The sequence below is a fragment of the Rhipicephalus sanguineus genome, chromosome 1, assembly GCF_013339695.2.
Source record: "Rhipicephalus sanguineus isolate Rsan-2018 chromosome 1, BIME_Rsan_1.4, whole genome shotgun sequence".
NCBI classification, from domain to species: Eukaryota; Metazoa; Arthropoda; class Arachnida; order Ixodida; family Ixodidae; genus Rhipicephalus; species Rhipicephalus sanguineus.
Window position 1 is genome coordinate 170052157 of NC_051176.1, and position 21698 is coordinate 170073854.

The following is a 21698-nucleotide window of genomic DNA, read 5'->3' on the forward strand; positions in this document are numbered from 1 at the left end:
TGAGACATAAAATTAAGCGTCTAGTGCGCGCGACATGAGAACCACATTCATGAGCTTTTTGTGTGATATCCCCTCGGCGCCAATGTTGAATAACGGGAATCCGCAGTAATTGAAAGACGGCAGCGCATCCTCTCCAAGCGAGATGAGAGAACGGGAATCCTCCGTTGCGCCAGCAGAGGCGTGCGGCTGGCATCGATTAACAACTGAGATATGTACCGGCCATTTCCCGCCGAGCCGTTTATAGCTTGTCCTGCCGGCCGGGCAGCTTGAAACGTGCGGCCGCTGGCTTAGGTGGCGCAGAAGGGGGCGCGCGTGCCAAGAATCGGCCAACCACCCGGTGCCCGAGATGCCGCCGCTTCGCCGGCTGAGAACGTGCTTCACAAAGAGGAAGCGACCGCTGGTCTCGTGGGGGAAGTAACTCGGCTCTTTTCAGCAGCCAGCACCACTTCCTTCCCGCTGTGGCCGTTGTCGAGCGGCACGTTCCTCCCCGCTGACTCGCTGGCACAGGTGCACGCATTGCGCTGGCGGCAGCGGAAAGAAAAAAAAAAGAGGAAGGAATTCAGCTGAATAATGAGCATGTGGCGGTGCCTGAACTTGAGCCTCGGGGCCTCAGACGTTCGCGATATGTTTCTATCAAGAACTTCGGCGAAAACGGTGTGTTTTCCAAAAGGATTGAAACGTACCTTTCGGGGGCACATTGTACGCTACTGAAAACCTTCAAGGGGAGTAAGCACAACAACGGAGCCATAAAAATGCTCCAGAAAAATGACCACTGCTTTAGTACTCGTACCTTCAGCTTTCACACATGGCATATTACGTAACTTGAAAGAAGTCCTTTGGCGATCTTTCAAACTTGAATACCGGTGCATTCTAAAACGTAACGCAGAAGTTTTAGAATGCTGTTTTATGAGTACACTGCGCATCTGGGGCACCCACACGAAAAGAAAAAAAAATCATGTGCAGCTGCAGCGAGGTTTATGCTTAACAAAATAAGGAACACTCATTATCGTTTCTTATGCTTCCAGATAGAATTCAATCATTGCAGTCTTCAAGGAAGCTTAGCTATTTGACGTTTCCTTGGGGATGCTTATCGAAAAGAATGAAAGTGAAGTTGAATACTAGCGTGTAATCTCTCATGACAAAGAAGAAATCGTCATAACCATGAACGCTCACGGTCACCTATATTTGCGATGACAAACCGTTTTAGTATTTGTTAATTATAGCTGAGGTTTCCGAGGCACATGCCGAGTTCGTAAAACGTCATTTTAATGTCGGCTACTTACAGACACCTGTTGCGCGTTTTAGCTAAAAACCTCCGTCGATGTCATTTCTCCTGAATTGGGCAGCCAGCCGTTCATTTTTAAGGTGAAAGCATTATATATGTCTCAAGCGAAGGCCGCCATGAGCGAAAAGCCGGCGTCTGCTCGAAATCGTACAAAAAGTCGCATGGCCACACGCGCGCCTCGTGGTTCGAGGCGCGTGAGTTGCGTGTTCACGTCGTCTTTGCGGCGTTCGCGTGATCAAAAAAAAAAATAATAAAAAAGGTGGCGTTCACGTGGCTTTAACTACCGACGACTAGGGAGTAACGCGGGAAAGGGCGCTCGATGAAGGAGGACGCTGAATCAAGGCCTAGAGGACAGTGTGGTACGCCGAAAAGGCGCAATGCCAAGCACGAAATGAGACGGTACGAGCCAAATGGCTTGTCAGATTCTGACGTGACGTTTCAGTCTTTAATGCATCGCCGCTAAGGCTTTCACCTACGAGCCGTCTTAGCCATATAGTGTAAGAGACTCTCGGAATTTTTTCGTTCCCCTTTGAATTGTCCCGTTTACGCCACATGTATCTAAGCTGGCACCAGCTGGATCGCGTTCCTTTCTTTCATAGCTTCACGCGTAGCCCAAATAAGAGTATCCGGTGCCCGTCGCAATGCATCTGTAACAGCGTGCCGCTCTTAACGCAGTGATCGACTCAACGGGTCGTCCGGCGGCCGGCACCCTGGAGGGCACGCTGTCCGACTTCGGCAACTACGACGAGTGCCTCAAGATCCGCCTGGTGGACGAGCACACGGGTGAGGAGAACTTCCGCGGCAAGTACTGCACGCTCAAGTTTGCCGCCCCGATGCCGCCCAAGCCGGAGCGCCTCAACTACCACCAGAACATCTTCAATGCCACGCTGGACGAAGGAGGGGTAAGGGTGCCGCCATCGCAATGGGGGCACATCTTCAGCCCGTTCTTCTGCTCGGCTTCATACACTATGAAATATCCTAAACTCTGGCTTGTCTGAGTGATGCGTGGATACACACGAAAGCGTTGCGATCGCAGTCACGCTTTCTTCCACAGCTCCTTGAGGACATGGCCAGAGGGGCGCCCTATTTCTACCACTTGTCTCCAAAGCTGGGCATATGCATTCCTTCCGCCTGTTCAGGGGAAGACATCGAGTCTCTCATCAACGTCGGTAACTATATTTTTGCCTGCTGCAGAAAGTGCCCTTTCGATGGTCGATCTCTCTGTGCCCTTTTTACGATACCAACTTTCCTCACCCCAATGCTGCAGGGTAGCGAACCGGAAACTGTTGTCTGGTTGATCCCCCTGCTCTTATGGTAGTGAGAAAGCATGCACAACTGCGTGTAAACGGCATGACGCACATGCGCGAATGGGTCTCAACAGCCGAAGCGTGCTACTAGAATGTGCGGCGATACATACTGACCGCGCTAGAATTTACTGAAATATTTTAGAAGAACTGAGCTCTGGGCGAGTTGGTGATCCATTACGGCGAAAAGTGCGCGACAAGAAACGGGGACAAATAATATTTTGTTACGAGGTGTACTGAAATATATTGTTACGAGGTGTAATTCAACTAAACAAAATAAGTAAATTCTGGGGTTTTACGTGTCAAGACCAAGATGCGATCATGAGGCAGGCTGTAGTGAAGTATCCCACGTTAATCTTGATCATCTGGAGTTTATTATACGTGCATCTAAATTTATGCGCACAGGGGTGTTTTTGCATTTCGCTCCCATTGAAATGCAGCCACCGGGGCCCGCGAACAAACCACAACGACGGGTGAGGTCTGCTTCGCTGAAGCAACAGTATCAACTTATGAATGCGTTGTAAAAACACAACTAACGTTAAATAATCAGCTATCTAATCACATTGGAAGATAGCCTAAGCACTCACATGCGAAACGCCGTAGGTATTATTTCTTAATTCAGTAGCAAATCTTTTCTTCGAGTTTAGTTCAAATTGCATGGACGGCTCAGCGCAAGCGACTCTTTTAATTTAAGCGTCTCGATGACCTCGCTCGTCCATCACAAGACAGGTGATGCACTCATCTATCGCTATACGTCTAGTGATACCGCGTGATGCAGCGCGAGTTGGACAGTTTTAGTTTAGCGTTTCGACTGCTGTGCAGACGCTGTTAAGCGCTCGACATTGTGAGTAGCCAAACCGGCGAAATCATTCGGTGCATATGTAAATATCAAAGCACTTCCGCGGTAATTGCGGCGTCTTTTGTTAGGCCTGACATCGTCAGAAGGAACAGCTGGGGGAGGTTATCAAGGTCGCACAAGATTGCAGGAATAAAAGCAAGTAGGAGTGTAATATGTTCATTAAGTACCATTTCGTTATGCGCAGTTCTAAAACCCATGGACTGGAATGCTACTGCGATCAACTGCGACGTTGACGGACCAATCACCATAAAGAAGAACCACTTGGCTATAATGTGAGTCAGCATCTTATCTTTGCTTATTACAGCGAAAGCTGTTGTGAGATCACAACAGCCGATTTTGGTGGCGTAGTAGTCCGCCGCCGCTGCCGGTGTCTGTAACCGCTATCGCGAGCAATGAAAAAAAAAAAAATATCCAGAATCGAGCGGGATTTGAACCCACGTCTTCTGCGCGGCAATCGAGTATTCTACCTCAGATCCACGCTGCCGCTTGAAACACTTTCGCAAAAAGACTATACAGACGTCATGCCGGGCACGAAATCGCGTTAATATATGTAATACAGCTTGGTAGAAAAGTCAGATAACACCATGCGTCACAAAATGTGAACTGCGTAACGATTGGGCGGTTCAAAGCTGCTCACCCATTACAAAGTGCTCAGCCATAATTTCTCATCGTCATCTGCCACAGCATCAACAAAATGCACATAATGCCTTAAATACGCGTAGTGTGTACCTCGCTTCTCCACAGAATGAATAATGGCATAGTGGGTGCTTCCCTACTTCGCAAAATTATGACGATTTATGGCTCAGTTGGTACTTCGCAACTGCACTTGTAGTAGTCACCCCAAGAGAGTTTACAACGGGCTCTAGAAAGAACGCTCCTCCAGCTTTCGCTGTGACTGTGCTGTGTGTCCCGTGCAGGCCTGGCGTTCTTTCTTCATCTTTTAGTCATTCGCGCAACAACACTCACTGCTGTTTGCATTCGCTGCTGTTTGCATTGCTGCTGTTGCATTCGCTGCTCTGCCCCTCCTCTGACTGCCTGCTTGCATATAATTGCCTTCTTTCTTCATCATACGCACATTTCTCATGAGCTGCTCTTAGGATTCCCGAGAAGCGCGGAGCACGAAGTGTGTCAGCGAGGGGTGTAAGGAGCTAACGCTATACTCCGAGCAAGTAAGACGTGCAACAAAAGCAGAAACGGGCAGGAATACAGGTCGTCACTCGCAACTAACTTTATTCTAAGGGAAAAAAGAGTGCGTTCTATGAAGCCTTGTCAAGTATGCGCAAAAAACGTTCGCGCTTAGAAAGATTTTCATTCGGCAGCATCGAAAATATTCGCATTCACTACCACGCGAAAACGTAGGCGTATCAGTGACACAGATTTCCTTTTTTTTTTCTCTAATGCGATACGTTTCCATTATTTCGCGTGTTAAGTCATTGTTTGCTCTTATGGAGCTTGTTCGCCTTCTTTCTTAGTCGGAGTATAGCATGTATCAGCTAGAGCATCAACAAGCTCTACTGAGCTCTACCACATTGAAAACACCACGAATTTCGTCATATTGAAGCATATGACATGCAGCAATGGAGCGTTGCGTTTCGACGACTGATATCACATTCGCGTCGCACACAATGACTTTCTGCTTGAGTTGCTCTTTAACCCCATCTGGATATCTGAAAATTAGATTTTTAGGGTAATCCTTCAATGTGCAGCATAGCAGTGAAACATAACCTTTGTTGGTGTTTTGTGCTCTCTGACGCAGCATCGTCATGGGCATTGTTGTAGTGCTGTGTGTACTGGGCACCATTTTAACTACATGCCGTCGGATGTGTTCACAGGATCCAAAGAACCTAAGACCGAGTGAGTATCCTGGATACTTTCCAACAGCTTGACATTGTCATTGCGCACACCATCCCGCGTGTACACTGTGCATTGCGCGGCTAAACTCACAAGTCAGTGTGCTACTCAAACACGCTGCGTGTGCAATGACAAGACATTTGCGTTGCCAAGCGCTATTATTGTGATTCGCACTTTTTAGTGCTAGTTGATCTAAGCAATTTTACATACACCGAACAAGGTTCAATGAAAAAATCTATTCACATTCGTTTCCGCTGAATTCCGATATCTTTGACAATAAATTATCACAACAATATTGAGCAACACTTAAGAAAAACGTGTATAATATGCCTATTTAGATGTTATTCCAGTACACTCTGCATTGGTGAGATCGCGGCACGCTGCAGAAGCTTTATTTAACAACTGATAATTAGCCATTAGTTCTAAGAACTGTTTTCGCGAAAGAACGTTTTATGCGATTTTTTGGTAGTACCATTCCAGACATCGTCCATTCCTCGCCTGTCATGTTTCGTGAACTTTTCACTTCTACTGAGTACGCAAAGCTACGTAATAACTTAACTTCGATAACATGACAGGGCAGTAAATGAGATCTATACACATTTGCGGAAAGTAGTGCACTCGTCAAAATCTCCCGAGGGAATCCGGAGGGCTGGCAAGTGATCCTAAAAGTATTAAACGAATAAAATTTAGCGCGATATTGAGACGTAGTCGTGGTACGACGGGTAATGCGCGTGAAACCGTAGAAAAATGACGTCACCTGCATGCAGCACCGGTGCTTGACCGGCACACAGCACCTTAAGGTGAGTTATTTCCGCAAATTCCGCATACGCTGAAGTAGGATCTAAAATATACAAAGTTCAATTGAAATTAGGTAAACTACAGAACATTTTTTTTTTTCATTGGAGTGTGCTTGTGTAAACCATGCAGAGCGAGTCGTTCGGCATTGATTTTCGCGGCGTTTAATACGTTGCATTTGATTGAACGCGTTTTCTTTTGAACTTTGTTTTGTAGATTTGTTTTTCGACGTCATGAAGTGCTTCTCGTTCTACGACAACGCTCAGAAGCTCTTCAACACCAAGTCATCCCAGGGAATGCTTGGCGCCATCCACGGCATTAAGTTCCTGAGCATGTGCTGGGTGGTGCTGTGCCACTCCTACATCTTCATGAACCCTGAACGAGTCGGTACTGTCTATTCCTTGGCGCTTTGTCTACTAGGGCAGTTTGATACTACACAACTGAACCTCGAAATACTGCGTGACACGCATTACTATTAATATAAATCTTGTGGAAATATGCGAACCGCGATGCAAAGAAATGAGAAACTTGGACCCCATGATAATCTAACACTTCTGCTTCAATTCGTTTTACTTCCGCGCTTCGTTATTAGTCTGATCGCCAGTCTGCCTATACGTTTATACCGACATCGGGCGCGTTATGAAAGGAGCAGGAATAAGCGATAGGAATCCTGCTTTATGCCGACTCTGAAACCTTCGATCCAAAGAAACATCCTACACGCCTGATGGGAATGAAAGTATTCGCAGCGTTTGTGACCGCTCACCGCTTTGACCACCTACTCATATTTAAACAAGCACTTGAAGAGATAAAAATTGTCACATACAGGCAACTGCTGTAGCTAAACGTATACTGAGAGCGCCAGTTCATGCTAATCTGCGTAGCGTCCTTTTTTTTTTTTACTATTTCTCAATGCATGAGAACCAGCCGGGCTCGACCTTGTTAGCATTTGTACGTTTATATAATTTTGCATCTCTCTTCCCTATCAGTTTTAGATTTCTATTCATTGGAGACTTCCACGTAGCAAAATGTTGTGTTCTGTAGGCTGGTGCAACGTACTACAGCCGTCAGCACGCTTAATACGAACGGCCCCCAGCGTGTCCTGGACCGGCTTGGACTGACACCAGTACCGCGAAGTGTGTCTCGGTATGTTTGCGGCGTCTGACGACAGCTGGGGCGCAGCTCGATTTGACTGGTCGACTTCTCTTTCGCGTGTGTCTGACCGGCGGGGAGAGTGCGCTTACTGTCGATAGTTCCAGCTATCGTCAACCGCCGCAAACATGGCGACTGACACTTCGCGGCGCAGGCGCCAGACCAAACCGGTCCATACCATCTCTGCGGAGCGTTCGTGTTAATTATGCTGATGGCTAGTACCTGCCAATCCAAGGTGCCATAATAAACAGGCTTCAAGAAATGCTCCCCAAACGGGTTCTTCAGTTTTTACTGACCCTGTGGAAATGCCTGACTCGCGGTATCCTGTAAGTGTTCAATACAGAGTTTGTATCAGGGTCTATTTCTTTTTCAGGCTTAACACGTTTTAAATGGGGAATCGAACATTAATCGATATAATCCATTTAGACAGTCGAACGATTTTGTAGTGTGTTTCGAGGAATAAACTGAGGTTTATCACTTTTTGTCGTTTCCAGTCTCACTGGAGAATATTCACGAAGATCCATTCACATGGCCCTTCCAAATTATGATGAATGGTTGGTTGGCTGTGGACACATTTTTCATGCTCGGGTATGTATTATCTTTCCACGCGTGATGGACTGTTTTTCACGAGTAGTATATTTGTTACAAAACGGAAACTTGGGCCAGTTGGTTGTACTTCATGTTTACCGGCAGCGCAAATGTGTTTCCGTTTCGCTTCTTTTCTCTGTCCGTGTGTGTGGCTGCGCTGCCGGTAAACATGAAGTATATTTGTTGCCTGATTATTTTTGCTTCAATTTTCCAGCGGAGTAACCCTTGCCTACTCAACTCTCCGGCATATGGCAGAACACAAAGGACGTCTCAACATATTCATCTACTTCTTCCACCGCATTTTAAGGTATTAAATCATTCCTGTTGTTTTCATTAACTTCATCTCGATACATTGTTTCGTAGGTTTTCCACCAGTGAAGCAATAAACGTAGATCGAGAGCAACCTCGTTGCGTTTATACTTGAGAAACATACAGCGCCATGGACTAAAGATTGTGAGGACAAGAGCAGCGCGAGCGACTATGTGTTCGTAGACGTTGGAGGTTGCCTCTCGATTTCGTTCTGTGAAACGCCGTCGCGTTCTCTAGCTCGTCGTGCCAACGTTTTCACTGTCACCCTTCTTTTTCTAGGATTGTGCCGCCCTTGGGCTTTACTCTGGCCCTCATCATCCTGCTGCCCGTGTTTGGCCGGGGACCCGTGTGGCACGAAATTGTGGACGTGCAGGCGAACAAGTGCGAGCAAAATTGGTGGCAGACCCTGCTTTTCTTTGCTAACTTTGTCACCACCTACGACTCGATAGTGAGTGCCTTATATTTCATTTTCAGTGCGCCATGACTCGGTAAATGAACAACAACAACACCACCACCACCAACAACAACAACACAACAAAAAAGACAAGGCAGCATTGTAGATATGCCTGATGTGTAGACTGTGCGCGATAGCTTCAATAACTTTGTCGTCTGGCAGGGCATTCTATAAAAAGAAAGTGAAATAAAGCTGTTGTTCTATTCTATTTTCTGTAATATTTAAAAGTAAATTATCAGGAAAAAAGTTTGCTTTTATATCTGGTGTGTTATGTGCAGTTCTGGTGGATGTGCTCCCACTCCCGTGCACGCAATCGGAGTTTAGTAGCCAGGCAAAACGTCGTTGCTTTTAAGCAGTACACGGGTCAGTTAGCCGTAGCTGGGGACGTTAATTTATAAAGCCGCTCGTATTTATAGGAGATTGACGAATATCGTTTTCGTTGCTATTAAGTGCGGCCCTGACGAGTTATTTTGCGTCGTGCTCTTCTCCCATGCAGTGTCTGGAGACCACGTGGTATCTTCAGTGCGACATGCAGTTTTACATTCTTGCTCTTGCGGTCGTTCTACCAATGTACAAGTAAGAAAACTCTGGCGGTTGTCTAGATCACGAATTTCATTGTGAAGTTACTTCAATTAGACTGTATTTTAATGTTACTGAGATTATAGGTCCATCTGAATAAAATGTCACATCAAACTCATCCCTCTAATGAAGCAGTTCTAGTAAACTCACATCTTGTGTTTCACTTGGTGCGGTATATTAAGCCTTGATGCTTCATAAATTATATGTCTCTTTATTTGGCCGTATTTCGCGTGTATATCCATAAATAATCCATCAATATTTCGTCATCTTATTGATAAATTAACGACCAAATATACAGCAAAAATAAAGCAGAACGCAAACGTTGAACGCGAGGAAAATACTTTTTGCGTTTTAACGAGGGTCCCTATTCTTTATTTGTGGCAGGCACCCCGTCTTGGGAAGTCTAATCAACCTCATGTTCCTCGTCGTGTCCTTCATAATAATGGCGGTCATCATAGTTTATTATAATTTCCCTGCCATCATGATTTTCCTGCACCCCGACGTCGAGTAAGTATCTTTGCGCCAGGCATGCTTCAGTTTTTGTGTTGTTTTTTTATTTCCCTTGCTTACGTTTACAAACTGAGAACAAAACCAATTCTTGTTTTTCTCACGTATAAGAATCGAAGAACGCGCATCTACCAAATGACCGTCATACCTATTTCGAACGATTGCCTTTAAGTTAAAGCAAAAGTACAACAGAACAAACTGATAACAAGGTTAGTATTTCAGAGGCATCAAGAGCCGTTCAATGAGTAGCGACACTATACTATAAGGGCAGGAAGAATGCAACTGCTTTTGTAGGTGAGAAAAAAAGGTGAAATTATATAATGATTGGCTAACTGTAAACTTCATGATAAAATTTTGGGCTGCTCTAAGAGCGAGAAATTCATGAATCTTTAGTTTGGCTTCTCTCACGACGTCGGCGTACAAATTGTTTACGCTTGCAAATGAGTATAACGGGATGGAGGCGCAAGCTTAAGGTGTACATCGCTCTAGGAGGTAACAATTGCCCTGTAGTTCTCTATCGGCCTCTGCTCGTCCTTGATGGCTCGTATGTCGGTCACCCGCGTCGAGTTTCCAGGAAACAAAAAAGTGCCGCGCCGTCTGAACGTCGCCGAAAAAAAAAATGAATGACAATTGTACGTATTTGATTGCAGCCTCATCAAAAAGGAAGCGTTCTATATTCATTGGAGGCCCTACACACATTACGGACCTTACGCTGTTGGACTGTTCCTTGGCCTCATTTTCTTCAGGAAGCAGAAAATTCGTTTCAGCAAGGTACGTGTCGCATTTCGAAGCCTTGTATACCCTCAATACATTGCGCGTGTTTTAAGTGGGGAGGAGGGGGCCAGAGGAACTGCACATTAGCTGTCCTTGTGACGTTCAATTGATCAATATGCTAAGGCCCTCCTCATGACATACTTTCGCAAAGCTGCTAAAGGCTTTAATGAGAACATGCCCTGAAGACCCGAAACTGGTGTTACAGAATGGGGCCAAAGGGCCGTAAATGGTCTTGCTTCTGGAGCGTCGGAGACAAAGCAAGGAAAGAACCTTGACTCCGGTGATTGCAACCCATCGTCGCTTCACTCCTTCAAATTACCACACAGAGCGAATTTCGCTTGCTTGAGTGCTTTGCAGACGAGGAAAGCGTTGACGACAACAGACAAGTGCTCAGAAATGGCGATGTTTGCTTTGGCTACAAGACTATAGCGCAGCCGTGGAGATATCGTAGTCCATTATACGCAAGTAACCGTCGGCGTAAGGCTCCCTTATTTCAAATATTATCGTTGGTAGTTTTTACTACTCCCTACACTCTTTGCACGCGATTTCTCCCATATCTGTGCTTGTGAAGGTCTCTCAGAAATGTTTTTTCTTCACGTGATTCTTTTGAAAGAGTAGCCTCCATTTTCTTAAATTTCGCGAGTATTCATTTTTTTTTTTCATTTTATATTCTACACTACTGCCCCTTCGCACCAATTACATCCTCTCCGACCTTTAACGGCAGGTTTTTAATCGTGGGGACTCGGTCAGCGTGTTGTCACTCGAGCCTTCTCCACAGAGCGAAGTAGAGTTTGCTGCCTAACCCGGTTATGTGAGAAAGTTCGTAGTAATCGCGTGTGCTTTTCAATGTACAGTCAATCGCGAAAGTCTGCGGACCGCGCGAGCGCTAACAGCCACTTCGCGACATTTCCGCTACGTCAGCGGCGACGGACCGCAGCGCTACGCCTAGACGCATCCCTTCCTTAACCCTCTGACAAGATATGCACACACTTGTGTACAACACTTGTTTTTGCTATTTGTATCAACTAGGGGCTAAGAAAGAGCAAGATATATCGAGCTTTGGATAAATTAAACCTCCGACATAATAAATTTGTCTGCATTTAACTTAATTTTGCAGTCTACTGATGCATATGATCACTTTGCTGAAGGCACTACCACGATCGACGAGTCGTTCGACGTGCCGCTTCCTGCGAGTCATGTGAAAAGTTTCATTTTTCTTTGCTCAAAATGGACATAACCAAAAATGAACTTGCACAATATTTCTAGCCTGAGATTTCATTCTAGTTATGTGAAAACACAGTATCAATGACTTCAAGATAAGTAGATATTTAAAACAACTTAATTAGGATTAGTTGCTATGACACACATAAATGAACATATTCTGACATTATTTTTGTTGCAATAGAAAACCGAGTGCCTTGAAATAACGTTGTATCGATTTGACACATTTAGAGACAGTTCTTTATAGGTGGCGTCTGAAAGGGTTTCTATGGTCTGTCTATTTTGTCACTGGGCAAGAATATTGCCTGTCTTTGTCTTTTTAGCGCGACACACTTTTTGGCAGTAATGGCTACGTATGCTTGTGTCTCCGAGAGCAGTATAGATAAGTATACAAAGATAATTCAACGGCACACCATTCGACACGCGCTGTGATTGCCAAGATTCTGCTATCAAAGTAGAAGTGTGACGGCCTTACTGCAGATGGGCGCTTTGCTTGCAAAAAAACGAACTACAAATGCGCTGCACAGCAGTACAAATTGATGTGCCTGTGAATAAAAAAAAGACCCATTTCCATCCTTGTGAATGCGGTCGATGGTATAGGTGGCGCACCGCTTGGTGTGCGCGGACAGGCAGTTTAGCACGCGCTCGCGTTGTCCGTAAACTTTTGAGGTTGGGTGTACGTTTTCTGTAACGCATAAGAACGGCCGCAGTTATGGAAATTTCTTAGCGTTGTCTCCACTCCACTCTCAGTGGCTCAATTTAATTGCTTCTGAGCACGGCGACACTGACGTTAACGGACGCTAAACCTTAATCACCCAACTCGACGACTATAGGGACGTTCTTCTCCATCGCTATGTCGACGCTTTTAGTATTAGTGGATTCTGGGTGCAAGCGACACGCCATGCGGCTCCCGCTGGTCTACTCGGTGTATCACCCGTCGACATTACATGCCCGAAGGCACAAGTGAACCGACGGAGAAGACTAGGCAACAGCGCTATAGAAGACACGATAGAAATGTTATGCTCAGCAAATGCTTAGTGCAGATTTACCAATCGTTTTCAGAGCACCGAATCAGAAAAAAACAAAGAAACTAAAATCTAAGAAAAGAAGCGCATACTGCGTACAATTATCTGCATACATATCTGAATTCCTGGCTTTGTGGCAAGGTCGTGAGAACACTTAACTGTTGTGAATGCTTACCCAGTTAACACTAACTTCGCGGACATAGTCAAGTAACGACATTGAATGGACAGCATCTTTCCCTGCAGCCATGAATCTAACGTTTAGTACCAATAGCTTCGCGGTTTCGTCAAGCTTAGCTGCGATTGAGTGATCCGAATGCAAGTTCTTTCCTTCCGGATATTTCATAAGCTTGCGTTGTTCGTGTATAAACTTGCGTTGTTCGTGACAATTATGCCATGTAATGTCCGCCATCTTCTGAAGACATCTTTCTACTATATCTGCCGATTTCATAACTGTCGAAGGTGTCCTTTCGCTGTTACTGAATGTTAAGACTAAATCTTCCGATGGTCCAGACGGTATACCTAACGCATTTCTGCAACGTTACGCCGAACCTATCGCGCGTGTCCTCACCCATCTTTTTCGTCTTTGGTTTCATAATTCAATTCTTCCCGATGATTGGCGTACGGCACGTGTTATTCCCGTATTTTAAAAAGGTGATCGCCTAAATGTTGAAAACTACCGGCCAATATCATTATCTTCCGGTCCTTGTAAACTTCTTGAGCACATCATCACGCATTACATAAAGTCATTTCCTGAAGAAAACAATATTTTGACTCCTTTCAAGCATGGTTTTAGGAAAGGCCTCTCAACTACCACTCAACTTGTCACCACAATTCACGACTTCGCAATAGCACTTGATAAGGGCCACAAAATAGACGCCATCTTCTTATATTTTACAAAAACTTTCGACTGTGTCTGTCATGGTAAACTACTCACCAAACTTTCAAATATTGGTTTACCCATTAATGTAATTAATTGGATCCGCTCCTACCTTAGCAACCGGAAACAGTTTGTCCAGGTCGAGGGTGACAACTCTGGGGTTCTGCCTGTAACCTCGGAAGTTCCACAGGGAAGTGTCCTTGGCCCTGTCTTGTTTCTCATCTTTATCAATGACAACGTTTCATCAGTTGACACCTCCGCCATAAGCCTAAAGCTTTTTGCAGATTACTGCATTCTTTATAAGCCAATTAAAAGTGAAAGGGATCAAGAGTGCCTGCAGAACAACCTAAATTCTCTCTCCGATTGGTGCCATACCTGGTCGATGGAGTTAAACATTAGTAAATCAGTCTTTATGCGTATCTCAAATAAAATTACCCATTTTACATCACGCTACACCTTAAATAATAATCAGTTGATCTAAGTGAGCAGTTTTAAATACTTGGGAGTCAATATTACCAATCGACTGTCGTGGAGTAAACATATTGACGACGCTTGTTCCTCCGCCTCTAGAAAACTAGGGTTTCTTAGACACAAACTAAAAAAACGCGCCATCTCAGATCAAACTTCTTGCATATAATACATTTATTCGGCTCCGTCTAGAGTATGTATGCGTAGCCTGGGACCCGTAATTTAAAAAGGATGTTCATAAACTTGAAATGGTCCAGAGGAGAGCGGTAAGGTTCATCTATAATGCCTATCAGAATCTTGATTCACCTTCATAGCTTATGGCTACGAACAACATTCCACTCCTGAAACAGCGTAGAGCTATCGCCAGACTCAAGTTTCTTTTCCTGCTTCGTAATCGGCAGTTAATATCGATCTCAGCAAATACATCTCTCCCTCTTCTTCCAGGAAAACCAGACATGCTCACAATCATGATCTGACGCCATACTTTGCACTTACTAACCTTTTAAACACTCCTTCTTTCCGAGAACCATTAGCGAATGGAATACACTGCCTTCAAATGTTTTTCCTGAACGTGGCATTCCCGACTTTGAAAAACACATGCATCTTTTTGTGTAATCAACACTGCTGTTATTGCAATGCTACATTATCTCATCTTATTATTTCAGCCGTGTAGCTTTACTTTTTTGTGCTTGAAACTGTTTCTAGAAGTTTGTTCACTTTTCTTCTAGAGATGTATAACTAAGCATCCTAGTTAGTAAGACTTGTTTTTCAGTAGTAGTGTGTATTCTAAATTGCTGTATAATTTGTTCGATTTTTTTCGCTATGCTCACTTTTTTCGCCCCTCCTGCTTGGTCTACGGACTGCAGTATGTACTAAATAAAAATATAAAATAAAAAAATATCCGCTTTAAGTCAACCTGGCGATGACTCCACCGTGGTGACTAATGGGAACCAGCTGTTGTCACCTAGATCTGTGGTCACAACCCCATCTTGGTGTCTCGCAGGCGCTGGCCATCCTTGGCTGGGCGGCAGCCATCACGCTTCAGTTGGCCATGATTTACGGGATCCGCGACTGGCACGAGCATTACGAGACAGTGGGAATCGTGGGCTACGTGTTCGCCATCACTCACAGGACAGCCTGGGCGGCCACTGTGGCCTACATCCTGTTCGCTTCGCAGTTTGGCCTCGGAGGTACGTCAAGTTGCGCATCGTGCCTGCTGCGCGACGAACCGTAAAACGTTCCAAGCATGAGCATGTTATCTGCGCTTACAATCTTCCTCGGCAGTAACCTGACCGACTTGCGCGATCCGCACTATACGCTTGATTGCATTTGTAATAGCTAGAAGGCCTATTCATACTACATTTTTAAGAGGTCTGCGACAATTGCTCCTCTCGCTCAACTATCACTCAACTATCAGATTTAGGATGCGAAGAAAATTGCTATATGTAACGGCCGGTACGAAATTGCCGAAAGCCTCGCGTGGTGGCTCCGAGACTATGGCGTTTTGTTGCTAAGCACGAAGACGCGGCGTTGATTCCCTGTCGGAGTGACCGCATTTCTGTGTGTACGGTATATTAATTACGCTCGTGTGGTTAGATATTGATTGTTGCTAAAGAAATTAGTTAGAAACCCTCGTTTACAGCGGTGTCACTTATGACACCAATTTTGACTTCACTTAAACTACTGATAATTACGAATATTTATTGTGCTTAATAGGTTCTGGAGGGGAATGCAAACTAAGTTACCCCAGTTATCCATTTCGCTCAATTATAATTTGTCACAGCACATGACTTCTAACATGACCTGCAGCACAGAAGCGAATCAGGCCCCGGAAGCATGCTTAGAAGTCGGAATAAAGCACCTGAACGAATTTCACTCGTAAAGCTATAGCCATTTGCGACGCTTCACGCGTTAGCCGCGTCGCATAACATTTTCTTCATAAGAAGTGAACGCGCGCATTTTCGATCTAAACACGAACATACCTACATACAAGTTACGGAACGTGTTCGTCGCCGAAATTCGCGAAGCGGCCTTTCCCCGTGTTCTGGCGCCGTGTAGCCCTTCTATGTGGTCAAGTACGTCGTTTCTTGTGATTCAACACGTTTTCATGTTAAAAAAGAGCTTTACTTTTACTGGGCTGCTGTGGTGGTTGAGGGGCACGTACATCATGCGTGTACGGAGTTTGTGTCATGTAGCAATGCGCCATGCTGTATTGTTGGCTCCTGGAAAGCTTCACGTACACCGATTCCCACAGTGCGTGGGATCTGCAACATTTTCATGCATCTGTTCACCTGTTGGTATCACGGTCTTCCTTATTCTTTATATCGGTAATAGATGCACACACGCACGAACACGCATGCACATATGCGCACATAAACGCACACGACATCACCTGCGATTGAGCTTGCAAGCAGTATTTTTGCAGACCCCATTGATACCAACTCTCATTCTTATTGAACAGGGGTATTTGTACAAACTGTATTGAGCCTGGAATTGAAGCTTTGCAGTGTCTTTAACGATGAGCAGCCTACTAAAGAAAGATAGAAAGACATTTTTGGCACTAAAATCAGTTTTTCATGTGTTTCAGTTGTCCACAAAGTGACATTTTAAGTTTTAAGGTTCATTTTACCGGCCAGTATGTACAGGGTAGACAACATCTAAGGTGAACACCTCATTAGTATTCAGGCCGACGCAACAAGATGGTTTAATCTACTTCACGAGGGAAATTTGCGTTATATGACGTGTAATCGAGGTCTCGACAAACACAATAATAATTTTTCGAATAATATATTAAACAACTGCTTCTGTGAGGGCTTGAATACTAATGTGGTGTTCACCTTAGATGTACGTTCCTGTACAACAGACAGGAGTTGTCTGCAATGTTATTGCTGTTTACACCTTGTTACTGCGTAAAATTTTTAATCTGGGTTCTTGTTTCTCCAGGGCACCTTGGTCTTAAAGAAAAACCTCTTAGCAAACTGTTTTATGTGAAGCCCATTGAAGACAAACCTTTAGAGTGCTCTCTCTTTACTCATATTTCATGCAAATTCCAAACTGAGACGCTTCTCGCGGGGCACTTCTTGCACAGGTTGGATTGGCCAGTTTCTTCAGTGGAAGGCACTGATCCCACTGAGCAGGTTGACCTTCATGACGTATCTCCTGCACCCAGTGGTAATGTGGTATAAGCAGGGCCAAATGAGGGAGCGCTTCTTCCTCAGGCATTTTCCGGAGATGGTAAGTACCCTGCTTGTCGTCATTGAAACGTTGAGCTCATTCGACGTAGATCGGCGTTTTCTTGCGGAACGTATGTACGTTAACGATAATGTTTGACCAAGTGGGACCCTGTGGGCCTCTAGAAGCCTTCGGTTGCGGGGTTGTTCTTAGTACCGAGTCAATCTTTACATTGTTTGTCGTCAGGGTTGCCAGGTCGAAAAAGCAAAAAATAGCCAATAGTTTGGAAAAACTAGCCAAACAGCAGCCAGTTTTAGTCAAGGGCCGCAAAAGCAGCCAGAAGTAGCCACGCATGTGGGAAAACGACTGCAACGTTATTATTTAAGTGTCTAAATGCAGAATCCTTCTGGCGAAAATGTAAGTAAATACACTCTGAACCTGTCACAATCAGAATTTCTGAGATTCAAGCTTAAATTGTTTACTTTAGCGACCATTTCGTGCAGGAGGACGAAGTTTCTTACGCTGTTGCAAAAACGAGAATCTCTTAACGCGTTTTACGCGACCTTTCTCAAAAGGACTAGAAGTAACAGCCATGTGGCGACAATAAAAATGAGTAAGACGTGAATGTGCTCAAAATCACAGTGGCGGGGTTTGAAGCATAAATTGTAGTCATTTTCGCAATCATTTCTTGCGTGATGCTGAAGTGCGAGCGGTTGATATTCATGAGTCGAAGTCCGTACCTAATATTAAGAAATGACACAGGCATTTCGTCAGATATACGATTTTTAATTTCAAAGAGCGCCGATTGTCGTGGATGCGGAGCGCTTTTGATTGTCTTGTTCACATGCAATTACGGTTTAAAGTCGCATTCAGCCATGCAGGTGGTCACCGCCATATATCCAAAGGACCTTTAATTTGTGTGATGCAAGTGGCAAGTTGGGTTCTGAGAGCTGGAAACACGCCTTAGCTGCCCTGTTTGACACCGAATTCTCAAAAGCCAGCGGCTGCGACATCGCAGGATATTCACAATTAATTTAAAAGGGAGAGAACGAGAAAGTAGCCAAGAAGTAGCCAAGCCAAAGCGTTTTTTTCTGCCGCCACCGACCTAAAAAAAGTAGCCAAATTGGCCGAAATTAGCCAAACCTGGCAACCCTGTTTGTCGTATACCAACGCTAGGAAATGTGAATGATGTGCCTTCAAACATTTTTTGTATATGCTTTTGAAACAACAGTTAATTTTGTTTGTTTTCTGTAACTATACGAGCTTGTTTGTTTGTTTGTTGATTAGCTTTTTTTCTGTAACTATACTATTGTTATTAGGATTAAAGGTGTTTATTATGTGTAACTACCTACCTTATACACCTCGCATCTAGATGCGCTCTATGGGGCTTTCGCAATTATTTAAACACTAGAAAGCACACCTTATATCAATTACTATTGGCGTTACGGCTCGAATTAGTAACTGCACACTTTCCGAGTCACTTTTTTCCTGCTTTCGTTCTTTTGTGAGCGTTGTGACTGCTGCGTGTCCAGTGCAATGGGAACGCGGTAATCCGTCGCTCCAAATCTCAATGTCTCTGTCTTAATGCGTACATTTAACGCTACTCCGTACTTGAAAAAAAAAAAGGGGGGGGGGATCGCTAGAGGTGAATTAATGTAAAACGATCATTGCTGCTGCCGTTGACATCCACTGGCTATCATTCTCAGGCTAACAACGTGGTGTCGGACCTGGTCTTCTCCTATGCTGCGGCCTTCATCGGCACACTGCTCTTCGAAGTGCCCATGCTTAACCTAGAGAAGATCATCCTGCGGCCTTTTACCGGCCCGCCCAAGAAGCAGGGCCGCTCAGGGAACGGTCTGTCCAACTCGGCATACGCGCCCGAGTCGCCTCCCGTCGACTTTGTCATCAACGGCCACCACTATCCCGACGACTACAAGCGATCAGCGGGAGGCGAGCGGAACAGCTCATCTAGGCTCTGAGAGCCGTCAACGGTAGACTGACGCGCGATGACAGCAGGCGCGGCGGAGCCTCTGCAACCTGCCTCTCATAAACACTCGGCAGCGCCTCTGAGGAAGAAACTGGCTTGTACATTCAAAGGTTTCCGCTTGTATATTGCTACTCAGAATACTGATAGTGCGCTACGACGGGGCTGTTACACCACCCGGACTTCACACTGCGCTCACTTCCATACTTTTCTTCATTAATTGACAACTTTACACTGACTTTGATGTCACTGTCGCGGTCGAACGTCGGATCATTCGTATTGCGTACACAAGCTAGATGCACAACATTTTTTATGATGTTACATGTCATCTGTCTAATTTATCTGGTGTTATGTAGCACAAGTAAAGCGACGGCCAGTTTCAGTCATCTATCTGCTTTGTTCGAATGCTTGCATGCCAGCGTGGGCAGAATAAGCAGAACGAACTGTCGAAGATCGCGAAGCAATGACGCACCACCTACTCACTTCAGTGCGCAAACGTGTGAAGAACCTGAATGCGTAAGGTGACACCGCAGGGCGTTGTCCGTGCGGCCCTTGTGTGTGATGACCTTGTCATAACTCCCCGGATAGTGCAAGTAGAAACCTGGTGGTCCAAAATCCCAGGGGTTAGCGCCAATGCGCCTTTGTATGTGCATGTTGCTTGTTTTGCCCTCTGTTGAAAATGAAGCAGAAACGAATTATTATTATAGCGTAACACATGTTCATCTTCGCTGTCGTCACCTGGATTACGCTTCTTAGAGGTTGTTTTTGTTTCCAATGCGATGTATGTTTGTTTTGCTAAAGTGTTTGATGTCATTGATAGAGCCATGTCGTATAGTCTGAATGGTTGAATTCATTCCCTATGTGCTGACAAACACAAGCAACTAAGCGAAAGTTTTCTTAGGGGTGAGGGAACAAAAGCATGTCATGGCGAAGTGAAAAGCAGCACGCGATGCACTTGCAGTCTTATTCAATAAATGAAAATGTAAAGTAGCGGGAATAGCGCATTTTAACTGTCAGCTACGACAGTTTGGCTCAGGACAAATACATACACGCAAATGATGTTGTTCTTTCAAAGACTGAACTTGTTTTGTAAATAAATGTGTAAATGTCCATGAGAGTTCATTTCTTTTTTTACCACATTAATCCAAATGGCCAGCAGTGGGTCTGTTAGTTACGTCAATGGGCTAATATTTTTCTTTTTTGTGAGACAGAGTACGAACATTATAGCCATCTAAAGTGCTGCACTATCCGTGTAAGTACGCTATTATAGCAAGACTGACGACGGTAAGTGACTCCTTGTAAAATGCGCACACTGTTGCTTTCAGGTGTATGTTGCGAGCACCGAGAGCCAATAATGGTGCGGTGCGGCAAAGTGATCGTCAAGAGGCATGTCTCATTCGCGCAAAAAGCATGGACAAGCGTTTTCGAAGTTCAAATAAAATTACGTGGTTTGATTCGCCATAATCGGTCTCGGACAGCGTAGGGGAGGCCTCCAGATATTTCTTAGCACCACAGTGACCATACCGAAATTTAAGTATACGAGCTATTTTGCTTTTGAGTGCCAGTGAAATGCGGACACCGTGGCATGTCCTGATAAAGACCTCGCGCTATTGTGCACGGAAGCAGAATGCCGGCTTTAAAGATAATGGGTGAGAGCGGTATGTTGCAACTAGCCCAACAACGCACATTATAGTTTGTTCGACTTATCTGTTGAGATAATAACTCACTGATATCTTTTGTTTATTATTATTATTTTTAGATTCTCGCCTCCAGCCGCTGCGAACTGCGCGCGGTTACTTGAATGGAAAGGGCATACGTGGTTTGAGTGCTAGGAAAGCAGTTTTCCATAGCGCTAATTGCACTGCCTCTTCCATTTCTTTCATTGCTTTCGATGCTTACATAGTCCAAAGACGTGGCACAGTGAATGAGCTTGCGCGAATACCCATGATGCAACTGCCGACGAAATAAGCTGTTGTCGTCACCAAGAAGGATATATGAGTTAGTCATACTCCTTCTTGGTGTCGTCACCAAGAAGGAGTATGAGATATGTATAACCAGCGAACATGCGTCAATAGTGAATCTGCAAACATGCTAGACGTGATACTTGCAAATGACCCCTAAAACTTAAAATCTATCTCGTACTTAAGTAAAATCAGTGATCACAAAGTCATTCATACTACACCGTTATTTCGTCCCCAAAAACACGCCCCATCTTCCGCAAGACCTTTCACTCGCACAGTAAGGCTGGTTGAGATACAATTAGTAATGCACTGCGATATTTCCTACCTGCGTTCGAATCTAGTCTCGGTTCCCGATTTCTGAATGACAACTGGCTAATCTATAATCAAACGTTTATTTAATCAAATCAAACGTTTATTTAATGTGCCCAGGAACAACCGTAAGGTCTTTGTACTGGCGCACGAAAAAAACAAAAAAAAACAACAAAGGAAACATTCATAATAAAATATCAGGGATAAAAAACGTTACAAAATTGCACA

At 44.7% G+C, this 21698-nt stretch overlaps 1 protein-coding gene across 1 annotated transcript in view; it reads left to right on the forward strand.

Annotated features, from left to right (window-relative positions):
• The window catches only part of LOC119402140 (nose resistant to fluoxetine protein 6), a 58771-nt gene extending 38459 nt beyond the window's left edge, over positions 1 to 20312 (forward strand). The window contains exons 2-15 of the mRNA XM_037669263.2: positions 1961 to 2187; positions 2340 to 2454; positions 3633 to 3720; positions 5205 to 5302; positions 6311 to 6481; positions 7738 to 7831; positions 8046 to 8138; positions 8420 to 8588; positions 9091 to 9170; positions 9558 to 9680; positions 10331 to 10451; positions 15049 to 15235; positions 17134 to 17279; positions 18923 to 20312. Of these exons, the coding sequence (XP_037525191.1) occupies positions 1961 to 2187; positions 2340 to 2454; positions 3633 to 3720; positions 5205 to 5302; positions 6311 to 6481; positions 7738 to 7831; positions 8046 to 8138; positions 8420 to 8588; positions 9091 to 9170; positions 9558 to 9680; positions 10331 to 10451; positions 15049 to 15235; positions 17134 to 17279; positions 18923 to 19195 (1985 nt within the window). The 3' untranslated portion in view covers positions 19196 to 20312. The remainder of the gene's footprint in view (positions 1 to 1960; positions 2188 to 2339; positions 2455 to 3632; positions 3721 to 5204; positions 5303 to 6310; positions 6482 to 7737; positions 7832 to 8045; positions 8139 to 8419; positions 8589 to 9090; positions 9171 to 9557; positions 9681 to 10330; positions 10452 to 15048; positions 15236 to 17133; positions 17280 to 18922) is intronic.
• Positions 20313 to 21698: the final 1386 nt, after the last annotated feature.